Source organism: Misgurnus anguillicaudatus, chromosome 24, assembly GCF_027580225.2.
Source record: "Misgurnus anguillicaudatus chromosome 24, ASM2758022v2, whole genome shotgun sequence".
Classification (NCBI taxonomy): domain Eukaryota; kingdom Metazoa; phylum Chordata; class Actinopteri; order Cypriniformes; family Cobitidae; genus Misgurnus; species Misgurnus anguillicaudatus.
In genome coordinates, this window is record NC_073360.2 from 6,602,989 (window position 1) to 6,630,816 (window position 27,828).

Genomic DNA, 27,828 nt, shown 5'->3' on the forward strand with positions numbered 1-27,828 from the left:
GTCGAACTAGAAGCCCTCGTCGACACCGGAGCTGACCTAACGCTGATGTCATCCCAGCTTTTCACCAGACTCCAGAACATAGCTAAGGCCCAAAATCTGACCCTTAAACCCCAAAGGTGTATGCTGAATGTGCAGTCTTACAGCCAGACTGAAGTTCAACTGCAACAGGTGATTCCCATCCACCTGACAATCGGTCCTATGAGCATCATACACCCTGTGTACATCTCACCAATGGACTCATACCCTCTTCTCATTGGCAAAGACCTGCTAGACCGCTTTGAACCCTTAATGGACTTTAAACAGTTAAAAATTTGGGCTCAAGTGCGAGAACCTTTACCCTTTCAATCAGCCAGATCATCTGAGGTAAACTGCCAGGTCACACAGGTCATGGACGACCCCCCAGCCAGTCGCGGGAACTTCGTCTCAGACCTAAACTCCAAAAGTTCACTGCTCTGCACTCTGCATACAGCCAAAGACTCAGAGCCATACCCAGGATTTGACGCACAAGTTCAACTAAATTTAAAAGATGCAGATGCCATGCAGGATGATGCAGATCATCAGAAATTACAAGCCTTTAACATCGCTACCCAAGCTATGTTAAACCACCACTCAGACCCCTCCACCTACCCTCTCACAAACTCTGACCTGTCTGCTGCTCCAAACCGCAAACGTCTTAAAGATATCAGGCACCTGCTGCGCATACAATACAACATCCTCTGGTATGTCCCTGATGACCGCACTACACCTGCGCTTGTGGTTCCTCAGGCCCATAGGGGGGTCATACTGATGTATGTGCATGACACAGCATGTGCCGGACACCACCGCACAAAAGCCACGTATGAAACACTGAAACAGGTGGCATACTGGCCTGGAATGCAGCAGGATGTAGCAGAATACATCAAGGAATGTCTGGTTTGCTGCCAGTTCCAACCGGCTAAGCCAAACCATGAAGCACCACTTCAAAAAAGAGGTGTCAACTTCCCATTGTCAGACCTCCAGATAGACTGGGTTGGACCATTACCCAGGTCAACGAGGGGCAACAAACACTTTCTCACGGTCATCTGCCAATTCACAAAGTTGGTAGAATGCTTTCCAGCACCAAATGACACCACTCACCAGTATCTGGATGAACTTCATCCGGGAACGACCTTCGCTTTTCGAACTACCAAGATCTGGTATTACAGTTTCGCCCTGCCAATTCAGACAGCTCACCGTCAGCTGTCAAAGAAATTTCCCCCACACTGGACAGGACCTCATGAGATTGTGGACAAACTCTCCCCCGTTGCAAGACACACAAGCCGAGCAAGAGCCCAACCTCATTGAAATCACCCTTCTGCAGGCACGCCGAATCGCTGCAGAAAATTAAGATACACCTGCCATCCAGACCAAATGACCTGTCCAACCATCGCCTATTGAACCATCGCCCACCAAAGTCTCTCAAGACCCTGGTGGCCATGAAGGGGGGATATGTAACAGATGGCTCGGAGTCAAATAGAGGCCATTGGGCATCTGGATTTCAACAGCCCTAAAATTGTGATAGTTAGATAACCCTGTCTCCTTTGTTGACAATCGTCGAGATATCTATCACCTATCAAGGCTGTAAAGTGGGCGACAATTAAAACAAATGCTGTCGTAAAAGGAGGTTCAAAGGAATTCCACCAGAGAAACCTGAGAGCCGATTGAACGACAATCGCCAGAGACACAGCAGGGGGCACAGACGATATGTCTCTGATGAAACCACGTTTAAAGATCACAATGAGCTGTTTAAATGTATATATATGTTATATCCCTTTACTGCATGATCATGTATGTGTGATGTAACTGTGTGTTAACACTTTAGTTAGATTTTGTTCACTGTAGCATGGTTCATATCTTAGGTATGAAATTATTATTCAACGTGATCTTAAACCCATGTCTTGTCTAGTAGCAAATTAACCTACTCTTTATTTCCTAATCATTTCTATGTATCATATTACCATAAGCCGCATCAATGTCATTTAATATCGATTTGGCGAGTTATGGAAACAAACTTTTATCATTATGCATTATCGCAAATGTGATGTCTGAAAGATCAAAGGCTTGTTTCCCCGCGCGATCAAACACTTCGCACATTGGTCATTCACCTAAAATGGGCTGAGCGCGTGAAAGGTCAAAACGGCCTATCGCCCAAGCCATCATGGCTCAATCGCTCAGTATCTCAGTCAGTGGCTTAGTTCACTCATGAGCGCTCAGTCGCCCGGTTACTCAGGTAACCCGCCAGCGCAGTTTGGAAACTCGCTGAGACTCACCCAGAGTCCCTCGGATTCATCATCTTTTCTCTGAGCCCTGTCCTACTCTTCGGGACAGTCTTTAATGGCTTTGCGCTAGAGTTCGGAAAACCACGCGGACCAATCCGCCCTGAATATCATACACTGTTAAGACTAGCCACTGTAATATCATTAACGTTATAAGAAACTCCGTTCAAAGTTGTTCAACTCCGGAATGGTAATGTTAATTAATAAAGATAATAAATGGTTATTAATCATTATTTGTTCATTTATTAATCATTATTTGTTCATTTCTTTGTGTTTATTATAAGCAGACAGTTATATAAAACACGTAGGCTAACGTTACTTTAGTAGGATTTGTATATTTTGTTTTGATTTGTTCAAATTAAGTTAATAAATTACATGCTCTGTCATAATTTTACATTTAAAGCAAAATATTAAACATTACAAACACGTGTATCCAGAGCACGTGGTACTGCAACGCCCAAATGCATGAAACAGACTCTCCCATCTCTGGAATAGCCTGCATCATTTTAATCCCGTCCGAATCGGTACATAAAATCACAGACGTCCTGGGGACACGTTGAAACTCAAACGTCGTTTGGAAAAATAATCCCGTCCGAATAGTGCTTAAGAGGTGATAAAAACAGAACAATTGAAGATGAAAGTTTTTTTTAAAAATCAGAGGGTCTGTTCTTTCGTTTGATATATTGTATGTTTATATTAAAAGGAGTACGTTTTCTGGAAGGCATTAAACTTATATGAGAACTTTGGCTCTGGCTGGCAACTTTTTAAAATAAAGTCTGACAGGGATAATGCCTGACAGATTCAAGTGATTCAATATTTCTGCATTGCTACCATAGCTGACATAGAATGACCAATAGCTTGTGCTGTTGCCTTAGTAGTGAGATCCTCTGCCTGTCTGATTTCATTTAATAATGCTGCGTTCCGGCTGGCTGTTGTATGTCGGTTAATAAGGACACTACACAAACGGCTGTTAAGAACAGTGCATTTATCTGTTTATATCTTGCACAACTGACATGCACTCATAGCACAACACTGAAGACTTCCTGTTACAAAGTATACATACATAAAGTCCCCACAAGGTGGAGCTGCTGCCTAAGCAATACAACAGGATACCCTGTAACATCTCCCTTCCTGTAGTAAGATATTCAAACATTAAATTACATTGTCAATAACCTGAACTTGATTAAACTCCCCCTGTTAACTCTGCAAAGAACACCCCAACTTATTAACAGGGTATTACCTACCACAGCTGTCAGAACACAAATACTGATAAGACAGCTGTTAACATTGTTTTTGTTTACTTGTTCAGTTAGCCCCACTTAAAGGTTCAATCTATTCCGAGGTTTAATAAGCCGGCCACTCCGGCAGTATGACTGGCCCTGCTTCGCTTGGTGTGACGTGCAAATGGTGCCTGTCTCTTCACTGCTATCCTCGCTCGCAGCGCTCTCTGCTGTGGCATGTGCTTCCCCAGGAGGCTCTGGGGAATGTTCTAGATTCCCTGTTGACAACGAGGGGACTCCCTCTGCTGGTCTAAGATCGACCCTGTTACGACGGTACGTTGTCCCCTCCACATTAACAACATAGGACCTGGGACCCGCCTGCTGCAGGCACACCTCTTTTCTCCACCGGCCAGTCCTGTCCCCAGGGAGTGGTTTCATCCTGATGGGCTGATCGATGTTTAGCTCAGGCAAATCTTTGGCTGATCTGTCATAGCTCAGTTTTGCCCTCTGGCGTTTCATACACAGTTTGTCTGGTACCTCATTGATGACCCGGGGCATCAGAAGCTGGTCCGTCACAGGGAGGTGCGTTCTCAGTGTCCGCGACATCAGTCGCTGGGCAGGACTGCAGTGCAGTCCTTCTGAGGGCGTGTTCCTCCAATGAAGAATAGCTTTCCATGGGTCCTCTCCAGCGTACGCAGCTCTTTTGCAAAGGCTTTTTACAATCTTAACTGCTGACTCAGCTTTGCCATTGGCTTTTGGGTGTCTTGGTGATGAGGTAACATTCTCAAAGCACCACTCATTTGCAAATGTCCTGAAAGCTCCACATGCAAACTGACATCCACAGTCAGAGATGACCCGGTCTGGTATGCCATGGCGTGCAAATTGAGCCTTGCACCTCAGAATCGTAGTCTCAGCTGAGAGGTCAGGAAGCAGATCGACCTCCCAGAAGTCAGAGTAATGGTCCACCACGAGCAGGAAATCCTTTCCTGCATGGTTGAACAGGTCAATGCTCACTATCTGCCAGGGACGTGTGGGTAGTTGGTGTCATCATGGTCTCTTTCTGTTGTTCATGTGCGTACTCATTGTACACAGAACATTGTTGCACAATGTCTTTTATTTCTCCCTGCATGTTGGGCCAGAATAGGGTGTCATGGGCTTGCCTGTAGGAAGCCTCTCCCCCTATGTTGCTGTAGTGAATCCGTCTCAGCATTTCTGATCGCAAAGTTTTAGAAATGATAACACGCTGGCTTCTGAAGAGTACGCCGTCTTGCACACTGATTTCGTCTCTGATGGCCCAGTACCCTCTAATCACTATGTGCGTAGTCTCTCTGCAGTCTGGCCATCCTTCAAGCACGACAGTCTTAAGCATCTGAAGACACTCATCCTTCTCCGTGTGTTGTCGGATTTGAGTGAGGCGTTGGCTGGTGACGTTCAAATAGTCAGTCTGCTGAATTGCCGCGGTGTCGTACTGTTCCTGCTGCAAGCTGCAGACCATTTCCCGGCTGTACTGCGTGTCCGTGCTCTGTGGCGGGGTAGCAGCTCTGCTAAGCGTGTCACTGATGTACATTTCCGGGCATGGTTTGTACACCACTTTGAGGCAGTAATTCTGAAACAAGAGGAGCATGCTCTGGAGGCGTTTTGGTGCACTGAGAAGGGGCTTAATGAAGATGGACACCAGCGGGTGGTGATCTGTCTCTGCTGTAATATCACCTCTCCCATACAGGTAGTAGTGGAATCGCTGACAGGCAAACACAATGCTCAGGCACTCTTTTTCTATTTGAGCATAATTTTGCTCTGTTTAAGACAATGCACAGGATGCAAATGCAACTGGCTATCCTTCCTGCAGCAAACAGCAGCCCAGGCCCATCTGGCTGGAGTCGCTCTGTATGGTGACTGGCCTGTTGATGTCGTAATACCTCAAAACGGGTACAGTTGTAGGCTCAATTCCTTTCAAGCCCACCAGGAGCTCGTGCTGCTTCCTTTGATACAGCTCTGGCGGAACTGACACACCAAAAGGGAGTTTCACATCACCTAGTGTGGGCATAAGGTAATGGGACCGCTTGAGAGCTTGGTTCAGGGGCCTGGGGTCAATACAGAGCCTAAGTTTCTCTGGTTTCTTCACTATGACCAGATTGCTTATCCAGTCAGTGAGTTGTGTGACTGTGACTAAGTGCCCATCCCTTTCATACTGGTCCAACTGCGCTTTAACGGCTGCTTTGAGGGCCACTGGTACATTTCTGGGGGCGCATTGCACAGGGGCAACAGTGCTGTCCAGCTCAAAGTGAAGTTTGCCAGGCAGAGAGTCAGTAGGGCAGTTGAAGACATCATGATACGTGCTGATTAAGCTCTCTTTAGTCAGCATGCTCAAATTCATATGCTCTACACTATTCAACTCCTCTGGAATTGTGAAGCGTATCAGACCGAGTTCCTCGCATGTGGATCCCGAAAGCAGTGGCCTCTGGCTGGATTTCACAATTTCAAAGTCAAGTTTGTGTTTTTTGCCTCTAATGACGCACTGAGTGCTGAACAGTCCCATTGAGTTCATCCAAGCACTGTTGTAAAGTTTCAGTCTGGTCCGACTAAGCTGAAGAGCCGTCCTGGGTGATAGTCTAATTTATCCTTGATACTCATCACGTTGCAGGTTGCTCCAGAGTCGAGCTGGCATCTCTGGGGCCCATTCTGCAGTGGGAGGTTGACAAACCACTTTTTCCCCTGTGTGTTTACTTCTCCTATGCTCATTGCTGTGTAAATCTGGCCCAGATTGCCGCCATTATCATCTTGTTCCTCTTCAGAGGGTGCATCCATAGTGTGTAACTGCCGTGAGTTTTGGCCTCTTTTCCTGCACACTTTTGCGAAGTGATTGGGGGTGCCACACAAGCGGCATGCTTTTCCAAGAGCGGGGCACTGGTCCCGCCCACGTCTGTGTTGAGTGCCACAGTACCGGCACTTGCCTGTCCCTCTCATGCTCTGTGCGGGTTTGACGGTCTGTTCATATGGCCTTCTGGTAGGCCGCCGTCGCTGTTCCTCTGCCATATTAACGCTTACTCCAGTTCTAGATGTGTCCAGTGCCATAGTTTTCAACTTACTGTCCATAATCTCTGCAGTGCGGCAAATCTCAACTGCCATTGCCAATGTGAGGTCTTTTTCTCTAAGCAGGCAGCGCCTTGCCCCCTCATCAGTTATCCCAAGAACAAGCCTGTCTCTTATAAGTTGGTCTCTTAAGACTTGATGTTACTTGAGAGGTAGCAATTAGACTATTAGAGGGTAGTGTTGGGGTTTTTAGGGAAGACACCATTTTTGGGGTTAGATAGTTAGCAAGTGTATATTCGATATAAGGGATTATAACGTAACAAAGTTCCATAAATCCCTGTATATTTGAAAACCTAGATGTTGTGCTTGTGCAAAAATTTGCCTTTTGCATGATTTAGACACTTTGTGTAGATCCGTGATAACGTCCATGTGAAAATGCCTTAAAGACTGAAAGCCTACTCTGGTTGCTATTTTTTTGTTAGTTTCTCCTGTTTTTGTGTGAAGCTCATGGGGTTTGTAAGATGTAATCTTTATTAGGGGTCAAGCCCAAAATGGGTGAGACCCCTATTGGGATTGTTAGTTTTCTTCTTATTATTATTATTATCTATTATTCATTGCGTCTATGGCAGCCCATGGAACCGTACGTAGGAAAGTTATGAAATTTGGCACACTCATAGAGGACATTCCAAGTAGTCACCACACCAAATTTGGAGTCTCTATGTCAAACCCGATAGCGCCACCAACAGTCCAAATTTTCACTTACATTTTTGGTTATAACTGCTGACCCATACGTCGTAGAAATGCAATTGTTTCTTCTGATTCCTTGGCTCATGCCAATTCGACTGCATCATTTGACGTAATTTTCCATCATGCTTATTATTTCAATATTTTGAATTGTTTGTAAAACCTACTTTTTCGAACCTGTCCTAAAATGGGTGTGTAGCATCTAGAGACACTCATGGCAAAAAGTTATGGAATTCGTGTGGATCGCCAATTCGTTTTTGTATACCCCGTCAAACAATTTTACGTAGAGCACGAACAAACGGATTTGAGGCTGTATCTTCACCAAAGTTAAACGTAGGTTTTTGAAAGACCAATCAGTTATCGTATAGCGCATCAACGAATACGATGATGAGCACGCTACAATGTATTTAAGGCTATATCTTCGCAAAAGTTTTGCACATTGATGTGCGTATTGCCAGTGTTTCAGAGGTTAGTGTAGGTTGTTTACAAACCGGAAGGTTGGTGGTTCAAACCCCAGCTCCACCTGACCAAGTGTTGAGATGTCCATGAGTGAGACATTTAACAGTCATGAACTGAGCGTGCATGGAACAATTTGTCACAGGGCCACCTAGTGGTCACGAGATTTGAAAAGTGACTATTTTTGCTTATAAGTACTGCAAAACTATGTCTAAATTAATGAAAGTGCTATTGTTAGATTCCTTAAGGCATGCCGAGTCAAACGATACCAAAACGTTTTTGGTCGGCCATTTTCAATTACAAAGCATACCAACTTTTTCAAACTCCTCCTACAGCGTTTGTTTCATTAACTAGGATTTGGTAAGTGAGTAATTTATTTCTATAGCACCTCTCGAGAGCAGTGTCACAAAGTGCTTTACAACATAAATACAGAAAATACAGAAATATACACATACACAGTACCACTAGACTAAAACAAAAAAAAAGATAAAAATCAAGCGATTACACAAATGCCAATTTAAATAGATATGTTTTTAACTGCCTTTTAAAATTGACCACTGAAATTATTGATCTTAAGTCCAGCGGAAGAGTGTTCCATAGCTTAGTGGCCGCAACTTTAAATGCACAGTCACCTTTAGTCTTTAGTCTCGTACGTGGAACCACTAGCTGGGGGAATTGCTGTATCTCAGATTCCTGCTGGGAATATGAGATTGCAACATGTCCTTTATATATGCAGTAGCTTGCCCATGTAAATCCTTAAATACTAACACCAAGATTTCATATTGAATTACGAACTTCATATGGAGCCTGTGTAACGTCATTAAAATTGCTGAAGACTTTTTCTGGGACTTTGTTAAGAGTCTGGCAGCCGCATTTTTTACCCCTTGTAACTGTTTCAAGGAGGAATTATTTAAACAAGTAAAAAGAGAGTTGCAATAGTCAATACGAGAGGAAATAAAAGCAAGAATAATTAATTCCAACTCCACAGTAGTTACCACTGGCCTCAGTTTAGAAATGTTTCTCAGCTAATATAAAAGCAATTTCTAACTAAATGACTAACGTGTTTGTCAAGATTAAAAGCTTTCCCCATATGAACACCAAGATTACGAATTGAAGACTTAACAGGGTGTGCTAATGGACCAAGATGTGTCATCACTTTCGGGAGGATATCATCAGGAGCAGAGATTAAAACTTCATTTTTTTCTGGATTTAACTGAAGATAATTATTTGTCATCCAAGCTTTAACAGACTTTAAACAATTCAAAAGAATAGACAATTTTGTACACTCATTAGGTTTAAAAGAAATATACAACTGTATATCATCCGCATAACAGTGATAGCGGACAGAATTAAAATTATTTAAAAGTTTCCCCAGAGGAAGTAGATACAATGCAAACAGCAACGGAGCTAAAACTGAGCCCTGTGGAACACCATAGGAAAAGGGCACAGTGACTGAAACAAGGTTTTGCACTCTAACTGAAAAAGACCTCTCAGATAAGTATGATGGAAACCAACTTAATGCCGTTCCAGTGATCCCAGCTTCTTTAATCCTCTTAATTAAGGTGGGATGATCAACTGTGTCGAAGGCCGCGGAAAGGTCCAATAAAACCAGTACTGAGCACTCTCCTGCATCACCTTGCATTAACAAATCATTTTGCACTCTGAGAAGAGCCGTTTCAGTAGAGTGCATACGACGAAAGCCAGACTGAAATTTATCAAACACATAATTATAATTATCCAATATGGATGTGAGTTGATTTGCAACCACTTTTTCCAGGACCTTCACCATAAAAGGGAGCTTGGAGATTGGTCTGTAATTTTGGGGCAATGTGGAGTCCGTGTTTGATTTTTTAAAATAGGTTTAACAACAGCCTGTTTAAAATATCGTGGAACCTCAGACGTCAAAGACTTATTAATTATTGACAACACATATGGACTAATTGTGTCAATTACGTTTTTAAACAGGGTAGTAAGTAAAATATCCAAGGTGCTCGAGGAAGTTTTCATCATGCCCACTAATTTTGTGAGGTCCTCAGCAGTGATCATGGAGAAATTCTCCAGTATAATCTGACTCGATGTCCTACATGCCTGAATCTGGGTAAACGGGATAAGGCTGTTCCGTATATTTTGTATCTTATCCACAAAGAATGAGAGTAAATTGTTACATTCTTCAACTGAGGCGATTTGGACCATAGAAGAGGGCGGGGAGACGATATTATTAATAGTATCAAATAACTTTTTTGGGTTGCGTTTGTTACTGGCTATTAAATTTGCAAAATAATTAGCTCGCGCCTCCTTAACCATATTACTAAAATCGGATATTAGATCCTTTAAGTCAGTGGTCTCAAACTCCCGGCCCGCGGGCCATTTGCGGCCCGCCCTCCCCCTCTGTGCGGCCCGCGTCACCTTTCAAAAATATAACATAATCTGGCCCGCAGAAAGATTTTTATTCCCTTTGTTTTATATTCATTTGATTTTTGATTTAAACGTTTAAGGGTTCGTTCACATTTCGCGTCTAACAACGCGTTAAAACGAGTCAAAGCATTTTCCACATTCCAAAGTGCTCGGGAGCGGAAGTTGCGCTCCGTGGCGTGGGTCGCGTCACCCGTTGCTACGCAGCCATGAACCGCGCGCGCTCCGTGATGTCGAGGATAACGGAATGCGTGATCGGATTTTAATTCCTCAACTGAACCTCGCGTCAATCATATCATTGTCAACATGCGATCAGTTAATCTGATCGGGACCTTGTAGTGTTTGTCCAGAGAAGATTTGTTACTCAGCTGTTACTCAGAGAAGATCGAGCTGCAGTGGGGTTAGTTCACATCAAGTCACAGCTTCTGATGGAGACACTGCATATGGAGGCAGAGCCGTATGTGTACTGCAACACATTTTAAACTACAGATAAGAAAAGAGCCATCAAAGTGCCCATTTTAAGGAAAGAGAAAAGATGAGGAGAAATGTACAGAAGATAAAAGTATGTATACTGCTATATATAATGAAGTATAATATATTATTATGTAGCTTACTATTCAATTACACATAGAGCAATATTATTATTTTTTTCTGTCCAACTAGTATATGTAACATTGACTACCCATTCAAAAGTTTTAGGATCACTTGTTAATATTTTTCCACATATGTTAAAAATTTCATTAAAACTGAAATAACAAAGAACACAATGAAGTCAATACTATGACTGAAAACAATCCAAATTAAATCAAAACAGAAACACTTACTGGTGGTAATTTTTTATAATAGTTTATAAATCTATACAGAAATTAAATTTGTTAGTTTATTGCAAGGTTTAAATAGGTCTTAGTTATATAAGGTTAAGAAAAGATTTACTTACTTTTATAAAATAATGTGTATTAAAAAGATAAAACCACTGCTTATATATTTTCAAGCATTATTATACATTAAATAATAGAAAATAAACATGACATTTACAGAAATATAGTGCTTTTTTAACGTTAAAATAGCTTTGCGGCCCCCCGATGAAAGGTCTGTCTTAGAAATGGCCCCAAGCCAGTTTGAGTTTGAGACCCCTGCTTTAAGTGCTGGTAATGAACAAGCAGGCGTGTAGATTTCCACAGACGCTCAGTCTTTCGACAGATCTGTTTGTGAGTTCGTATGCTGACATTGATCCAGAGGGAGGATTTAATCGGCTGCGATGGTCTTGATTTTAGCGGAGCGACTTCATTTAAAACTACAAGACAGTGATTATTAAAATGTTCTACTTGCATATCAACATTGCTTTTGGGCAAAGTGATGTTTAATCTCAAAAGCAGTGGAAAATTTTTCAGCAGAAAGGGTGGTTAAGAGGCGAGAATTAATCATTTGGCTACGAGGTGGTGCTAAAACATCACACCATAAATCAAATAGAATACAGTTTTGATCCGAAATAAAAACATCTTCAGATAAAACAGAACCAACATTATACCCCAAAGTAAAAACAAGGTCCAAAGTATGCCCTCTTTTATGGGTAGGACCCGTAACATGCTGTATTAAACTAAAAGAGTCAGTAACTTTCTTGAAGTCATTTGCAATATGGATGTTAAAATCAGTTTACGAATAGATGCTAAAAAGACACTGAAGTCATCCGAAAAAGAGCTACTTGGCCCAGGAGGACGATAGATTAATATACAATAAAAAGGATTTTTCTGTCCAACTAGAATCATTTGATGTTCAAAAGACGAGAAAGGAGCAACGTTTACCACCCGGCAGGCAAAACTCTGTCTAAACACAGCCGCAAGTCCTCCGCCTCTGCCTGATGGTCTCGGCAGGCTAATAAACAAATAGTTATTTGGTCAGATTTCATTGAGATAAACTAACTCCATATGTCTTTGCCAAGTTTCGATTATAAACAGGAATTCATGCTCTTTAGATTTCACCATCTCATTTAGGATAAAAGATTTGTTGGTAATAGAGCAAGCATTTATCAAAGCCATCCTGTAAAGTGGAACAGCAACTTTACTAGATAACTCACGCGGTAGAGTGCGGGTATAATATGGCCTCGAGACACTATAGGATGAAACTTTACATACTGGTGGAAGAATGGTGTCCACATACATTTCTGGGAGGATGGTTCAGAGATATGAGAGTCGGGCACTATTAAATCTAAACAGAGGAAGTATGTGTCACGGAGTGACTTCAGCGGGGCGAAACCGAAGTGAAAGCGAAGCGGTTCCACCCGGACCCGTTTGCACAAACACCAACACTTCCGGGAAATCACAGAAACGAGGCACAGCTGTACCAACAACGTGGCGAACGTTGATTGGGTGAGTCACGCTGGGGAAAGGTGTATAATAGGGGAAGTTGGAAGAGGCAAAGGTTGTTTGTCGGATTTGGAGTGCGTTGGGCAGACGCTGGGACACCTCCGCTGGGTTAAGAGTAAACACAGGAAAATAGCACTGGGCGAATGCTGGAAATCTGCAAAAAGAGAAACACAGCGAGAGTCAACAAAGGGTGAGCAACAGAGTGATAGGAACATTTCAAACGATCTGATTGTTGTTGTGTTTACATGAAGGCTTGGGCGCGTTGTCCCCACGGAACCGCTTGCATCTTAGGACGCCCGGAAGAGGAGGAAATAGAAGGAGAATTGAGTAATTGTAAACATCGTTATGTGAGAAATCTGCATATTGTTAAAGGAGTGTGTGTTCTGTTTATGCACGGCCCCACCAGGTGTGTGACGGGTGGGCGAGCCGGAGGACGAGTGTTGTGCTGGTATTGGACCGTGAGGCTTCCGAGCCCGGTTGGGACGTCGCTGGCGTGACAAGTGAGACCTTTCTCCCTTATCCAGAGCTGGTCTTGCCGAAAGAGGAGCACAGACCTTAATTATTCACTGGAGTGTGTGCTGTGCAGCGTGAGAGTGATCTTTTGACGTGAGTACACTAAGCTTGTAGTGCGGTGCCGTGTCCTTGCTGTTTGTGCTCCCCTCAGGGAAAATTGGCTTTCTGTGGAGACCATCGGGAGCTGTTACTCCGACGAACACCCAGCCAAACTTCCACACGCCACGGACTACGTCCTGTAGGAACCAGCGGACGTTTTAAAGGAGGTACCGAGAGGAAAGCAGTAGGCTTACTTGACAACCAGCGGCAGAGGAGCCACCAAGAGGGGGACAGGGGGTCCGGGAGCTGTGTATGTGCTGTGTGTGGCAAGTGTGCATTAACAACTGCTATTTCGTCTTGAACTTCGCCTGCCCTAGGAGAAAGGGAAGAGGACGTGTGGGTTCTGTTAGCCTGAATTCACGGATAGGGAGGCGCCGCCGCGCCAGCCGCAGTGTCAGGAAGAACCCCCGCTCCCGTGCCCTGCTACGATTGATGGTGTGGTGATGTATAGCCTCAGTTCTCTACTTCCTCCAGTGCCATATTAACAGCTCAGTATAACCTCGAACGCCTAGAGATACCTGTAGAAGGAAGATACTTACTGTGCAGCGAGCTAAAGCTAAACTTACCCAGCACGCCTCGAACGCCTAGAGATACCTGTAGAAGGAAGATACTTACTGTGCAGCGAGCTAAAGCTAAACTTACCCAGCACGCCTCGAACGCCTAGAGATACCTGTAGAAGGAAGATACTTACTGTGCAGCGATCTAAAGCTAAACTTACCCAGCACGCCTCGAACGCCTAGAGATACCTGTAGAAGGAAGATACTTACTGTGCAGCGAGCTAAAGCCAAACTTACCCAGCACGCCTCGAACGCCTAGAGATACCTGTAGAAGGAAGATACTTACTGTGCAGCGAGCTAAAGCTGAACTTACCCAGCACGTCTCGAACACCTAGAGATACCTGTAGAAGGAAGATACTTACTGTGTAGTGAGCTAAAGCTAAACTTACCAGCACGCCTTGAACGCCTAGAGATACCTGTAGAAGGAAGATACTTACTGTGCAGCGAGCTAAAGCTAAACTTACCCAGCACGCCTCGAACGTCTAGAGATACCTGTAGAAGGAAGATACTTACTGTGTGGTGAGCCAAGGTAAAACTTACCCAGTACACCCAGAGAGACCTGTAAAAGGAGAATACTTACCGTGATACGAGTCCAAGCTAAAGCCACGTCCCACTTACCAAACACGACCCACCAGAGCTAAGCATCGGCTGTGCTTGAGTTACACCTTCCGGTGACGATCCATCGGCCCTGTGAGTCTGTGGAAGATTAGAGGAAATTAGTGGCAGAGACGGTGATTCGGCCAAGTCCGACTTACCTTGTGTTTTATCTTTGCCCTCAGGAGGACGAGGCTGCGCCACGAGGAGTCCTTCCGCACAGGAGGTGGGCCGAGGACGAAGGAGCTCTGCCCGGCCCTTGCCCTGTCATTCCTTGGCCCCACGGAATCGACCTCTCCCCTCCAACGTCCCAGGCCCCATAGTGTTCCCCCTGAGGGCGAGAGGATATATTTTTAGATTCCCTTCCCCCGTGCCCTTGATTCTTTTAATTAATTTAAATAAAGTTTACTGTTTTTATCTTTCACTTATCTCTCGTTTGTCTGGTCATTGGGGTGCTTTGGGGACCTCCTCGAGGTGGAACTCGGAAGGAGTGTGACGCACACAGTCTGTGGTCCACTCTGGCCCGTGACATGTTCCATAGACACTCCGAGCCTGCACTCGACTGGAATCAGTGACGCCGTTTCCCGACGACTCCTCGCTTCCAGGATAGTCGCAGCTTCACCTGGAGACCGGCCCTTGTTCCTCGCTTCCTCCGCTGTCGATGTGGAAAATCACCACCGGTATAGTCCACTGGATAGATCAATGTGCGTAGTGATTGCGGAATGTCAGCCCAGGGCGGTGGAATATATTGATCTGCCATTGATGATCTTATAAATAACAAAGTTTGGCGATCATATATCTGAGCAGCAACTCCATCATTGAAAAGAAACACAAGCAGAAAAATGACACCCAAAACAGGTAAAATACAACGCGAAAAATAGACAGAGGCAGCGGTGAAGCCAAACACAGGCGCCATCTTGCCTTGCAAATGACACATAATCTAGACTCTAGACAAAAAGTTATAAAAAGATTTTGATAGACCAATCAGTTATTTAATAGTGCATCCACAAATATGATGGCGAGCATGACGAAATGGTTTTGAGGCTATATCAAAAGTTTTGCACATTGGTGTACGTATTGCCAGTGGTTCAGTGGTTAGTGCAGATTGTCTTCAAATAAGAAGGTTGGTGGTTCAAACGCCAACTCCACCTGACCAAGTGTTCCATGAGCGAGAAATCTAACCCCAACGGCTCCCGATGAGCTGGATGGCTCCTGCATGGCTGACACTGTATGAATAGGTAAATGTTTCACAACTTGTAAATGTCATGAACTGGGGGTGCATGGATTGTTTTGTTACAGCGCCACTTAGTTCATCAGCGACTTTTTTTGAAAGCCCTTGTAAACTTTTCAGTACCCCCTAGGGGTTAAGAGTTTTGAGGCTTTATCTGCAGATCGCTTTATCCTATGTACACCAAATTTGGTGAGTGTCATCACAATCATGACCTGAGGCACCATCTACTGTTTCGGTGCAGTGCCCCCAGTGGTCAAGTCATTTGAGGCTATATTTCAACATTGCTTAATTATATGAATATCAAATTTGGTGGGTGTCATCACAAACATGACCTGAAGCAAAATCCATTGGTTCTGCATAGCGCCACCTAGTGGTCTCAAGATTTGAAAAATTGCTATTTTTGCCTAAATCTACTGGAAACTTAGATCTAAAATCATGACAGTCATCACGATACTTCATTCTGTGCCCTTTTTGTCTTGACCCCGGCATCGCTGCTTTGCAGCTATATTTTAGTTTAATGTTTGTTTAAGAGGTTTTAGTTTTTTTTAGATTTGTTTTGTTTATTGTTGCAATATAAGTGTAATTGGAATCCAAATCACCAAATTTGACTTGTATTAGTTATGACAGAAAATATTTACTGTATGAAACTTAACACCCTAACAAGATGCGTACTTACATATTGTCGCTAGAGTAGGAGTGTGATATAGCTCTGATCTTCAAAGGGATTAGAGCATAAGGATAATCACTTCCGATTGGGATTCACAGACTGATTAATGAGCTAGGGAATGTCGTGGAATTTTAGCCGCATCAAATAATACTCACTAAGAGTCAAAGTCAAGGATCACACAGACACACTGTCGACAGAATTTTCTTTGTCTGAATTTTATATATTCTGCAGAATAGGCTCTCACCCCCATGGTGCTAGAAGTTTAAAAACCTAAGAGCCCCGATTACAAGGTTGAACACACATTTATAGTAAGATGCTGAAACATGTGTAGTCATCAGTTTCTACGTCATTTAGAAGATAAGTTTCAATTTGTCAGTGATTAAGAACATAAACAGTTAAACACAAATCTAGTGAAATCATAAAACGTATGTCTTGTTCTCAGTACATGATGTTTAAGTCCTTGGACATTGTACTTTGCTCAGAAGACAGAAAGAGCATAATTCTGTACGTTAGCAGAAAAACATGATCTCCATATGAATCACAATTTATGAGCTTATGATTGTAATTAAAAAATGAAAAATAGGATGAAAAATAAAACATAATAATATGAAAATAAAAGCATAATAAAAGTCCTCCACTACACTCCTCCCTTTTTATGATTTATTCATAACTTCATTTACTGTCATCGTTACGTAGCTCTGGTTATTACCCTTAACCATAGTGTACATATAGTTCTGTGCAGTTGCAAAAGCAAAAATGTACACACACACATAGTATGATTATGAACCTCATTTTTGAAAGAAGAAAAATAGTTCGTTTTCTTGAAGAAATTGAGCACAGTTAGAGTTGGGGTCTTGAGCCCTTGATGATTCCGGATTGAGCACAGTTAGAGTTGGGGTCGTGAGCCCTGAGCACAGTTAGAGTTGGGGTCGTGAGCCCTGAGCACAGTTAGAGTTGGGGTCGTGAGCCCTTGTTGATTAATTTCCTTTGTAGGTTCGGGTTTGGTAGGACCACACGGTGCAGTCGTGCCAAGCTATCCTGCTTTCTTGTTCGAATGAAATTATCTTAGTGTCCAAATTAATATGGGATCCCAAAGCTGGTGTTGTAATTACAGTTATTAAGCTGCAAGCGTCGTGTCGATTACCCACATTAAAGATGTCGTGTGCGTGTGTCCAAACCAAACCCAGAATACTGGAGTCGTCCTCCAATACCTTGTGAGCTGTTGCAGTTCTCTCGTGTCGTTCTTCGTATAAACTTGCAGTATACAGGTATCTACGAAAAAGTGGTCCGTAGCAGTCGACTAGCCGTCCTCCCTTTGGTTTACACCTTGCAGTCCAGGCACGCTCCGTGACCTTCACGGCAGTGTGAGGCGTCAGCAGAACCTGAAATGGCCCCTCCCACCGTCTCGCCTTCCAGGATTTCCTCCTCAGGTTTTTCACCAACACGAAATCTCCTGGTTTGATGTTGTGCAAAGGTCCCTCTGCGGGGCGTGGTAGTGCTGCTTTAACCTGTTTTGAGATATTTTGAAGGATAGAAGACATAGGAATACAATACTGCAACATGTCATTTTCATTTCGAAGGGTATCACCTGTCGCCCTGTGTGGTTCCCACCCCATATGTGGGGGTCTACCAAAAAGTATTTAAAAAAAAAAAAAACAATTTTGTTCGGTCTCTGACCCTCATTCTCATGTACATGAGTACCAGTGGTAAGCACTGAACCCAATTCAATTTTGTTTCTTCACACATTTTGCTTAGTTTTGCCTTGATGGTGCCATTCTCTTTTTCCACTGCACCTCTACTTTGTGGGTGGTAGGCGCAGTGATTGGTCAAATTGATTTGCAAAAATTTACCCACATCTTTCACCACCTGAGCAGTGAAGTGTGCTCCATTATCACTGGAAATTGTGTTTGGGATTCCCCATCTAGGAATAATGTCTTTCAACAACATTTTTGTCACCCCAGCACTGTCTGCATGTTTGGTGGGCGTGGCTTCAGTCCACTTCGAAAACATGTCTGTCATCATCAAACAGTAACGTTTACCTTCTGCTGGTGTCAATTCAATGTAATCCATCATTACATGTGTGAATGGTCCCTCAGGAATGGGATGCCCCATAGGTGCAGTTTTTACCCCTCTTGCAACATTATTACCCAGACATATATGACAGTTTTCACAATGTCTCTGTGCTACAGGAGAAAAACCCTTTGTGAAACAATTTTGTGCCATGGCTGTCAGCATTCCTCCTTTGGACACGTGGTCTAAGTCATGTGTCAACCTAGCAAAATGGGAATAAAAGTGTTTAGGTAAGCAAGGTTTTTGATTTGGACCCATCCAAATCCCTTCAGGAGTTTTGGTAGCTCCACACGATTTCCATAGAGCTATTTCTGTGGGAAGAGAAAATGTTTGCATGCTTATTAGTGACTCCTGTGCTGTTTCAGCTTCCTTTTCCTGGGAAATCTGTGTAAGAGAAAAATCAACGTTAGTAGTCCTGAGAGACGCTGCGTCTGCGCGTGCATTGCCTCTGGATACCACGTCCTGTTCCTTGGTGTGTGCTTTGCATTTACACACAGCTATTTGAGAAAGGAGTAAAGCAGCTGTCAGTTAAAACAGCAGTCAATGTAAATGGTTATAGATTGATTAGTAGCAAGTTGACAAGCTTGTGTTAGTGCATGCAATTTAGCCACCTTTGCGTGAGGTGGTAAGCATCCGGATTTCACTACTTCAAAGTCAGACACACCTGTCCACCCCATCCTATTCATGCCTCTGTCATCTCTGGAAGAGGAACCACCCACAAAATATGTGAGGGTGCAATTAGGTATGGGTGTGTCGGCTAGGTCAGGCCTTGGTGTACATACTTCCCGTAGAGCAGACAAACAACAGTGTGGTGTACCTTCATCAGGTGTAGGTAACAATGTCGCCGGGTTCAGAACTGTACATCTTTCAACTGTGACATTAGACATTTGTAACAATGCACAGGAGTAACGCAGCCACCTTGCTGCAGACAAGTGAGATGTGCGCTGTTCAAGCAGTATATGAGACACAGAGTGAGGAACCAACAGCCCCAGCTGTGCGTAACCCACAAACTCACTGCTGGCTTGTACAGCTTTCTCTGCAGGCGCCACTGCCCTGAGACATCCTGGTAGGCCTCTGGCCACCGTATCAAGACGACCTGAAAAATATGCCACTGGTCTCAACTTGTCACCGTGTTTTTGCAACAAAACAGATGTCATACAGCCATTTCTTTCATCCACAGTTTGAATAAAAGGATTTTTTTTTTGATCTGGCAGCCCCAAAGTGGGTGCCTGCTGTAATGTCTGTTTTAGTTCCACAAATGCCCTTTCAGCCTTCTCTGTCCACTTTACCTTCTCTGATGGTGCCAAAGGTTTCTCATAAATCATGTCATGCAATGGTTGTTGCATCTCAGTATAATTAGCAATAAAAGTCCTGCAATAAGATGTCATACCCAAAAATGACATCACTTGTTTCTTTGTAATGGGTTTTGGTATGTTAGCTATCGCCTATATTCTCTTTGGAGAGAGAGACTTACCCAGTGGTGTAATTTCGTGTCCTAGAAAGGTTACTTTCTGGACAGAGCACTGTACCTTTTTTGGGGTTGACCTTGTGGCCCTCCTCAGCTAGATGAGTGAGCAGCCGTATGGTGTTGTCTGTGCACGACTGCTGAGTCGGTGCCGCCACCAAGAGGTCATCCACGTACTGCAATAAAGCAACATCATCATCCAACACAAGTGTCTGTAATGAACAATGCAATGCAGAGTTGTAAATCGTGGGGCTCTTGGTGTACCCCTCAAATGTAAAAGTAAACCAAAACTGGCTATCAGGATGGACAGGAAACTGAAAGATGCAATTGAAATATCCACTACAGAAAACCACTGGCCGTCAGCTGGTATCTGTGAGAGAATTGTGTAAGGGTTCGGCACGTTTGGTGCCCTTACCTGCACCGCAGCATTTACTGCTTGGAGGTCTTGAACAAACCTCCACTCTGTGGGCTGACCTGCATCTCTGACCTTTTGTACAGGAAAAATGGGTGTTCTCACAGGTGAGTTTGGGCAGGGAACAATTATCCCTTTCTCCAATAAGGCCTCAAATACTGGCCTTATTCCCTCAAGCGCCTCCCTTTGCAGAGGGTATTGAGGTTTGCATGGTCTGTAATCACTCTTAGGGGTGATAACTACTGGTTCACACCCTTTAATCAAAACCCACATCATATTTATCTTTAGCCCACAGGTAGTCAGGTACTTTGTCAAGAACCTCTTGCGGTAAATCAATGCTAGCACACGTCATGTGTGCTGGCAAAATGTTTTGTAAATTTGAATCTGCAGAAACAGCTTTCTGTATTATAACTCTCTCTCTCTCAGCAATGAAAAAAAGAAACAACTTCTCCTGTGTGCTGTTATCTGCTCTGAGAACTGCACGTTTTCTGACAACATTTCCCAATCAACAGCCTCGCTACAGGCCTTTGCAAATTCACCTGCTTTTTCCCATGGCTGACTGGTATTTTTTGCAATGGAAACATGGGGTACCGAATTTTCAACATCAAAAATTTGTTCTTGCTTTTCTGTCAATTTGGAAGAGTGCCACACACCATGAGTCATTCCAGCATATATGGGTTAAAGTCAAACCTTCTGTTTTTACAGAGAACCATTTCTATGAGCTGTGCAATGCATGTTATCAGCTGGAATGACCTCGCTGGCTTGTGGCAATCTTATCTTCCCTTCAGCATGCAACTCTTCACTCTGAAAAGGCCCATTCATACACACATACAACAGAGACACACACATAGATGACATTCTGGGATCCCAACAAGAAATATTCAGGCCTTGGTTGTTACGTAAGATGCTAGCATTAATTTTACACATCAAATCCCTCCCCATGAGGTTTACCGGACACGCGTCAGATAAAAGGAACATATGCATAAACTTGTTACCGTCATGCATACAACAGAGTGGAGCAGTAAATTCTTCCCTCACTATATGCCCCGTAGCACTCATAGATGAGTTAAACTGCCCACTCAAGGTGACAAATGGGAATTTATCTTTGCGTATGACAGAGTTAGTCGCGCCAGAGTCTACCATAAACAACAAAGCCTGTCCCTCAACCATTATTTCTTCGAGAGGCAGTTTAGAGTATGACTCTCGATCAAACATCAAGCAAAGCAAGTTATTCATTGCACAGAGCATTCCTTTTCCTATCACACACATCAGAAAAAACAGAATTAGCAAGCAGATAATATGGCATTTGAACCGCAGAAAAAACAAGATTGGACTTACCCGCCTCTGTACGATGCTCCCCTTCCCCTCCTGGCTTCAGTCGCCCCTTTCTTTACACACCGGCAGGTTTCCTGCGCTCCCTTGGGATTCCGGTGTCCCTTTAGTTTTCAGGAAATGGAAACATTGGTTTTTCAAATGTCCTTTCTGTCCGCAATACCAGCAAACATTTTCTTTCGGATCTCCTCTCCTCTTCTCTCATTCTCTCTGCTGCCCGTTCTCTCAGGAGCGTTGTCCTTGCGAAGAGAAATTGCGTTGTTATGTTGTGGCGGTGCCCATTCTCCTATCTTGGCAAAAGCTGATTCTCTGGTGAACGGCTTCTCTGCTGTTTCCTTAGGCCTTGCCTCCCGTTCCGTCTTTATCTGAGCATTATCTTTGTCCTCTTCAAAAGTGCTGTCAAGGATGTGGATGATCTCTGATTCTGGTCCACATGGCAGTTCTTGCATCGGCACTGGCGGGGGTGCAGAAGGTGGTGCTTGTCGTGCTGGCTGTTGTATCTGAGCGGCTTGTTGAGCTGGTTGTTGTATCTGTGCGATTTGTTGAGCAGGTGGTGGTGGAGGGCGACGTTGTGGAGGGGGTTGGAGGTCATCGTCCAGAAGCGGGACCCTTGTGTATTGGAAATGTACCCCAGGTGGGGTACGTGCAGGTGCATAGGGAGGAGGAAAAAACAGAAAGTTAGGTTCATCATGTAATGAATCTGATGTAGGAAAACATTATGCTCAATGTTTAACTCTGACTTAGTCTGAGTCAGTTCGTCCTTGGTCTTTATCTTACTCTGTGCTCTCATTTCTCTGCCATCCGCAATGATTTTTTCCCTTAATAAAGTGAGTGCTTTTACACTCAGTGTTCCTTTAGGAGGAAAATCATACCTTGTCTCCCAGATTTTACGCATTCCAACGCCCTCGTGCCCTTTGATTTGATCACTCGAGCATTATTGTCGTGGAATTTTAGCCGCATCAAATAATACTCACTAAGAGTCAAAGTCAAGGATCACACAGACACACTGTCGACAGATTTTTCTTTGTCTGAATTTTATATATTCTGCAGAATAGGCTCTCACGCCCATGGTGCTAGAAGTTTAAAAACCTAAGAGCCCCGATTACAAGGTTGAACACACATTTATAGTAAGATGCTGAAACATGTGTAGTCATCAGTTTCTACGTCATTTAGAAGATAAGCTTCAATTTGTCAGTGATTAAGAACATAAACAGTTAAACACAAATCTAGTGAAATCATAAAACGTATGTCTTGTTCTCAGTACATGATGTTTAAGTCCTTGGACATTGTACTTTGCTCAAAAGACAGAAAGAGCATAATTCTGTACGATAGCAGAAAAACATGATCTCCATATGAATCACAATTTATGAGCTTATGATTGTAACTAAAAAATGAAAAATAGGATGAAAAATAAAACATAATAATATGAAATTAAAAGCATAATAAAAGTCCTCCACTACAGGAACTTATTGAGACACTCGGAAAGTGTTTCAAAATAGCTTTTGTGCCTGTGGATGTGTGTGTCCTCTCTGGTGACAGCTTTTTCCAATCAGAGATAACCGTATGTCTCAAGTGTTTAAAGAAACCTCCCTCACTAATTCTAAGATGACCAGTAGGTGGCAGAATGATACAAATGGTGAAGCGGTTGCTGTTATGTTATCAGTTGATTTATTGCATGGCTGGGAAGATTTGAGAACCAAAAAGAACTGTTGAATAAATAAGTGTAAATAATAACCCAAATGAATGCATTTTTTATTTATTTAATGTAAGCAATACAGGCTGTTAAATTGAATTCACATTATTTATTAATTGCAAAAAATCAATGTCATTTCTTATTAGGCAGAACACAATGTAGGTCCAGAATATTGCAGTGATGATCAGTAGCTGGGTTTCCATCCAAACATGATGCGAATCTTTTCAAAATTTGAAAAACAAAGAAATGCGAATTAGGTGCGTCTCCATCAAGTTGTTTGAGCGAGTGACATTGCTATTGGGTAACCTAGTAACCAACAGTAAACAAAACAATATACACATGGAAAATGGAGACAGGACTGCATGTAGTCACAATGGGGCAATTTATTAATGTATTTACAGTGCAGCTTGTAACTGCAAAACTGAATGCTGTGCATAGAAAAAGGAATGCAGATTTTATGAAGGCACCAGCAGCAAGGACATTATGACGTCGAGCACCATATATGGTAAAGACAACTCAGAGGAAACAGCTAGACGGTCAGTCCCGTGGGTTTAATGTTTGCTAATTCAGAATTAGTTCAGCAAATGCATTTCAATCTCCCATTTTTTTGCATTTACTCTTTATCGCATAAATCAAAAAACACATCAAGCGAGCGTAAAAACTTTTTTGCAAATCGAGGGATTTCTAATTGAAATTTGGCGTCTCCATCACTTGTTTTCGATGCGATAGACTCATGGTGATGGAAACATGGCTAGTGATAGTACATTGTGCCTAGTTCTGACTCGGCCTGCACTGCAGATCCTGCCACAGCCTGTGGAGAGCAGAACTCATGTGTCAGACAACCCTAGCATAGCCATCATTAATAAGATCAATCAGTTTAGCAGTGTAGAGACAGTGTATACCATGTGATTTTAATGTCTGTCCAGTCAGTAATGTTGAACCTCTTCCAGTCCTTTTGTCACTCTAACAAGCCAAAAAAGCATATATATTTGTTCTTGCATGCTTTTTTCCATGGCAATGTTTTTTACAATTGTCAATTGTTGTTTACTTAGTTACTACATTTTCATCCTTGAGTTTTTTAGAATGACTATTTCCCAATCATATGTTTCTTTGTATTTTGCTCTGGTTTTAACAAAATTATGTAACATTTTGGGGCAAATATGCAAAATAGTAAAGCAAAACTTGAAGCTAAAATAGCAAATATCTCCAAGGCTACAGTAAATTTTCCAGGTGTACTGACGTAAGCTAGGAAAAATGTGATCCATACAGCACAAAATATGAGCATACTGAATGTGATGAATTTAGCTTCATTGAAGTTGTCAGGGAGTTTACGAGCCAGAAAAGCTAAAATAAAACACAAGACTGAAAGCAAGCCAATATAAGCAAGAACAGCCCAGAAACCAACAGCTGAACCTAAATTGCATTCTAAAATGATCTTATCTTTGTAATATTGCATGTTCTTATATGGGAAAGGAGGTGATATTGTTAACCAAAGCACACAAATTAGGACCTGTATTAATGTAAGGATAACAACACTTAGTCTTTGTTGAAGAGGCCCAAACCATTTCATGACATTACTTCCTGGAAGTGTGGCCTTGAATGCCATTAACACCACTATTGTTTTTCCCAGAACACAAGAAATACAGAGAACAAAAGTGATCCCAAACGCTGTGTGACGTAACATACAGGACAACTCAGTGGGCCGGCCAATGAAAGTAAGTGAACAGAGAAAGCACAGCGTCAATGAGAAGAGCAACAGGAAGCTCAGCTCTGAATTGTTGGCTCTTACAATAGGTGTTTCTTTATGAAGATAAAACACAAAAGCTACAATTGATGAAAATAATGCTCCAATGAGAGAACAAAGAGAAAGCACAATCCCCATGTTTTCTGTATAGGAAAGGAATTCAATCACTTTTAAAACACATCTGTCTTTGCTTTCATTCGACCAATACTCCAAATCACAAGGAATGCAGTCACTAGAATCTGTGAAGGAATTAAACAAATATGAATACAAAGCACATTTTAAGGTATCTGGCCATTGTACAGTATTAAAGCATGAGCTAGTACTTATTACCTGTCTCATTACTGATTTCTCCATGTGCACATTGAATACAGTCATAACAGCAGGTAGGTCTTCCTTTCTGTGCAGCCTTCCTAGTGCCTGGAGGACAACTCTCAGTGCACACAGACACAGGCAGCTGTGAAAAGAGAAGTGCCATGTAAGGCCCAAATAATGATTTCAAGCAATTTCAATTGCTCGTCCTTAAAGCGATAGTTTGTCCAGTCAGCTTTTATATATTTTTTGTCATATTGCCAAGTCATTTATCATGCCCTCATAATTTGCCCTCTTAAATTGATTTTTGACGTACCTGTCTGCTGTTCTCAGCCCATACCATAAGTTCCGGATTAATTTTAAGACGTTTCTCTGGAGGCAGTGAGTGGTCATACGCACCAACCAGTTTATACTGCATACTTCCATCTTTAGCAGGCTGCCAGTTGACCAGATCATATTTCGCTACAGGATCCCCACTTTCATCAAAAAATATTTTCTCACCTGTTTTGGCAGTAAAACTGACATTTCTCATGTACTCCAGCACCTACGAATAAACACAGACATAATTGGTTTCAGTTTGACTTTTATCTTTTAATTGTTTGTCTTCTTAATCACCTTTCTTGGTGTGGGCACCTCTACTTTGCTGCTGTTGGTGGAGGACTTGACATAATGGATCAAATTATGCAGTGCATGTGCGATAGCATAAGTTGCAGTGTACACTTTATTTGCTAAGCGCATCTCTAATGCATCAGTATATTCATTTTGCACTTCTGCTAAGCGTTCTGAGCCAGTACAGCGACCTGTGCTACCTCCGGTGTTTCTGAAAGAGCACTGAAAAGCTGTTTCCCAGAAATCTTTCAAAAGTTCATTTTTTGGTTCTTGATCAGGGTGCACAGTCAAAAGAAACTCTCGCAGGCCGTCAAGCTTCATGTTCTGTAAGGCAAAGCCCACAGCTCCCGTGAGGAAACTGTATTCCTTTGTTTCTGCAATAATTCGAGAAGTGATCCAGGATTCGCTACCGACCCACTGGAGCCCAGTGACATTCTGCCGTGCAATTAATTGCAGGAGTGGGATAAAATCTCCAGAAGATGTAAAAGATACCACCACCTTGGCCGTGGATCTTTTAATCACTTCCAGTGTCTTTAGGAGCTGCTCTTGTGTATCGGTTCTTGATACTGTCACTGAGTATTCAACACAAATCCCCAATTGTTGTGCTGTCTTTTCAAATGTTGAGATTCCATAGGTACCATAATCATTGCTACTGCTGACCGTTCCAACCCAAGTCCAGCCAAAGTGCTTGACAAGCTGAGCCAGTGCTCTGCTTTGATAATAATCACTGGCTATCGTTCTGAAGAAGGATGAAAACCTTTTTCTGTCACTCAAGCATGCACATGAGGCAAATTGACTGATCTACAAAAACAAAAGAAAAAAATGACTTGTTATATTTAAACCAATTGTTTTCATAATTACATTTTCTGTACTTGTACATTTAGGGCATCTTGCAGTGGTTCATTACGCACTGATTTATCATGACAACATGTGGCAAATAAATAAGAGAGTTCTTACCACAGGGAAACTGAAAGGGCTTAGTAAAGAGGCAATGGCAACGGTGGGAGAGGAGCTTGACTCTCCAACAATTGCTTGAACAAATGGTGGTCTAGAACAGGACTCATCATGTAAAGTCTCTTTAATGCCATTTATCAAAGCCATGCTCGACAGGATAGCCTGATTTATTGTCCCACATGAATCATATATTTTATAGCCCAAAGTGACACCAGGCAACAGCTGTGTGCTGTTGTTTATCTCCTCTATGGCAAAAATCAGTGTCTGAGCCACTTTAAACTCACGCAAGTTAAAGCTGTGACAATAAACATCAGTAAAGTGTTACAGTACATTCTGCAAATAACTATTACAGTATTATTATAGTACCACTTTTAAATGGATAGTTTACCCAAAATTCAAAATTTGGTCATTTACTGACCCTCAAGTTGTTCTTAACCTATATACATTTCTTTATTTTGCTTTGTGCTACCAATAATTTACCTACCTTTATAAATATAGTTATTCAGATTTATTTTACCAGTAATTTTACTGATTTCACCTTCTGTACATGGTATACAGTCATAACAACACATAGGTTTTTCTTTCTGCACAGCCTTTCTAGTGCCAGGAGGACATCTCTCACTGCACACAGACACAGGCAATTGCAACAAATATTGCAGCTTGCTAAGTTTAGAACTACATTTCTAAAAATGTATTTTTACAGTTCAGGTTCATTTATACTGTTTATAGAGCACATTTAAAAACAGACGAAAAACTGAACAAAGTGCTGAACATAAAAATCAAACCCTAAATGCATAAAACAGAAAAAAAAAAACATTTTAAAGAATCTTAAAAAGAATGTGTTAAAACAACACATGTTGTATATATTTAAGGACAGCACATTTCATGGCACATAACTTGACACATCTCTGTGTTAGTATTGGAACAACACACTTCATGTTGTTTTAACAGATCTTGTGTTGTACCTTTTATAACACATAATGTGTTTTATAGGATAACACAAAACAATGTGTTAAAAATGAATACATCCTTTCTTAGAGTGAACAAAATGAATGACAGC

General features: G+C 42.4%; 1 protein-coding gene and 1 long non-coding RNA gene across 2 annotated transcripts; both read right to left on the reverse strand.

The window, feature by feature from the left end:
• Positions 1–16,379: 16,379 nt before the first annotated feature.
• LOC141361661 (uncharacterized) lies at positions 16,380–22,492 on the reverse strand. The gene is made up of 2 exons (XR_012367835.1): positions 17,329–22,492; positions 16,380–17,218 (listed from the first exon to the last, which is right to left on the reverse strand). It is a non-coding gene; the product is annotated as an uncharacterized lncRNA (long non-coding RNA).
• Positions 22,493–26,915, reverse strand: LOC129438804 (extracellular calcium-sensing receptor-like). Its single transcript, XM_055197716.2, has 5 exons — positions 26,772–26,915; positions 25,821–26,615; positions 25,522–25,749; positions 25,227–25,350; positions 22,493–25,135 (listed from the first exon to the last, which is right to left on the reverse strand). Exons 1-5 carry the CDS (start codon positions 26,913–26,915, stop codon positions 24,240–24,242), a joined length of 2,187 nt encoding a protein of 728 aa, XP_055053691.2. The 3' UTR covers positions 22,493–24,239.
• Positions 26,916–27,828: the final 913 nt, after the last annotated feature.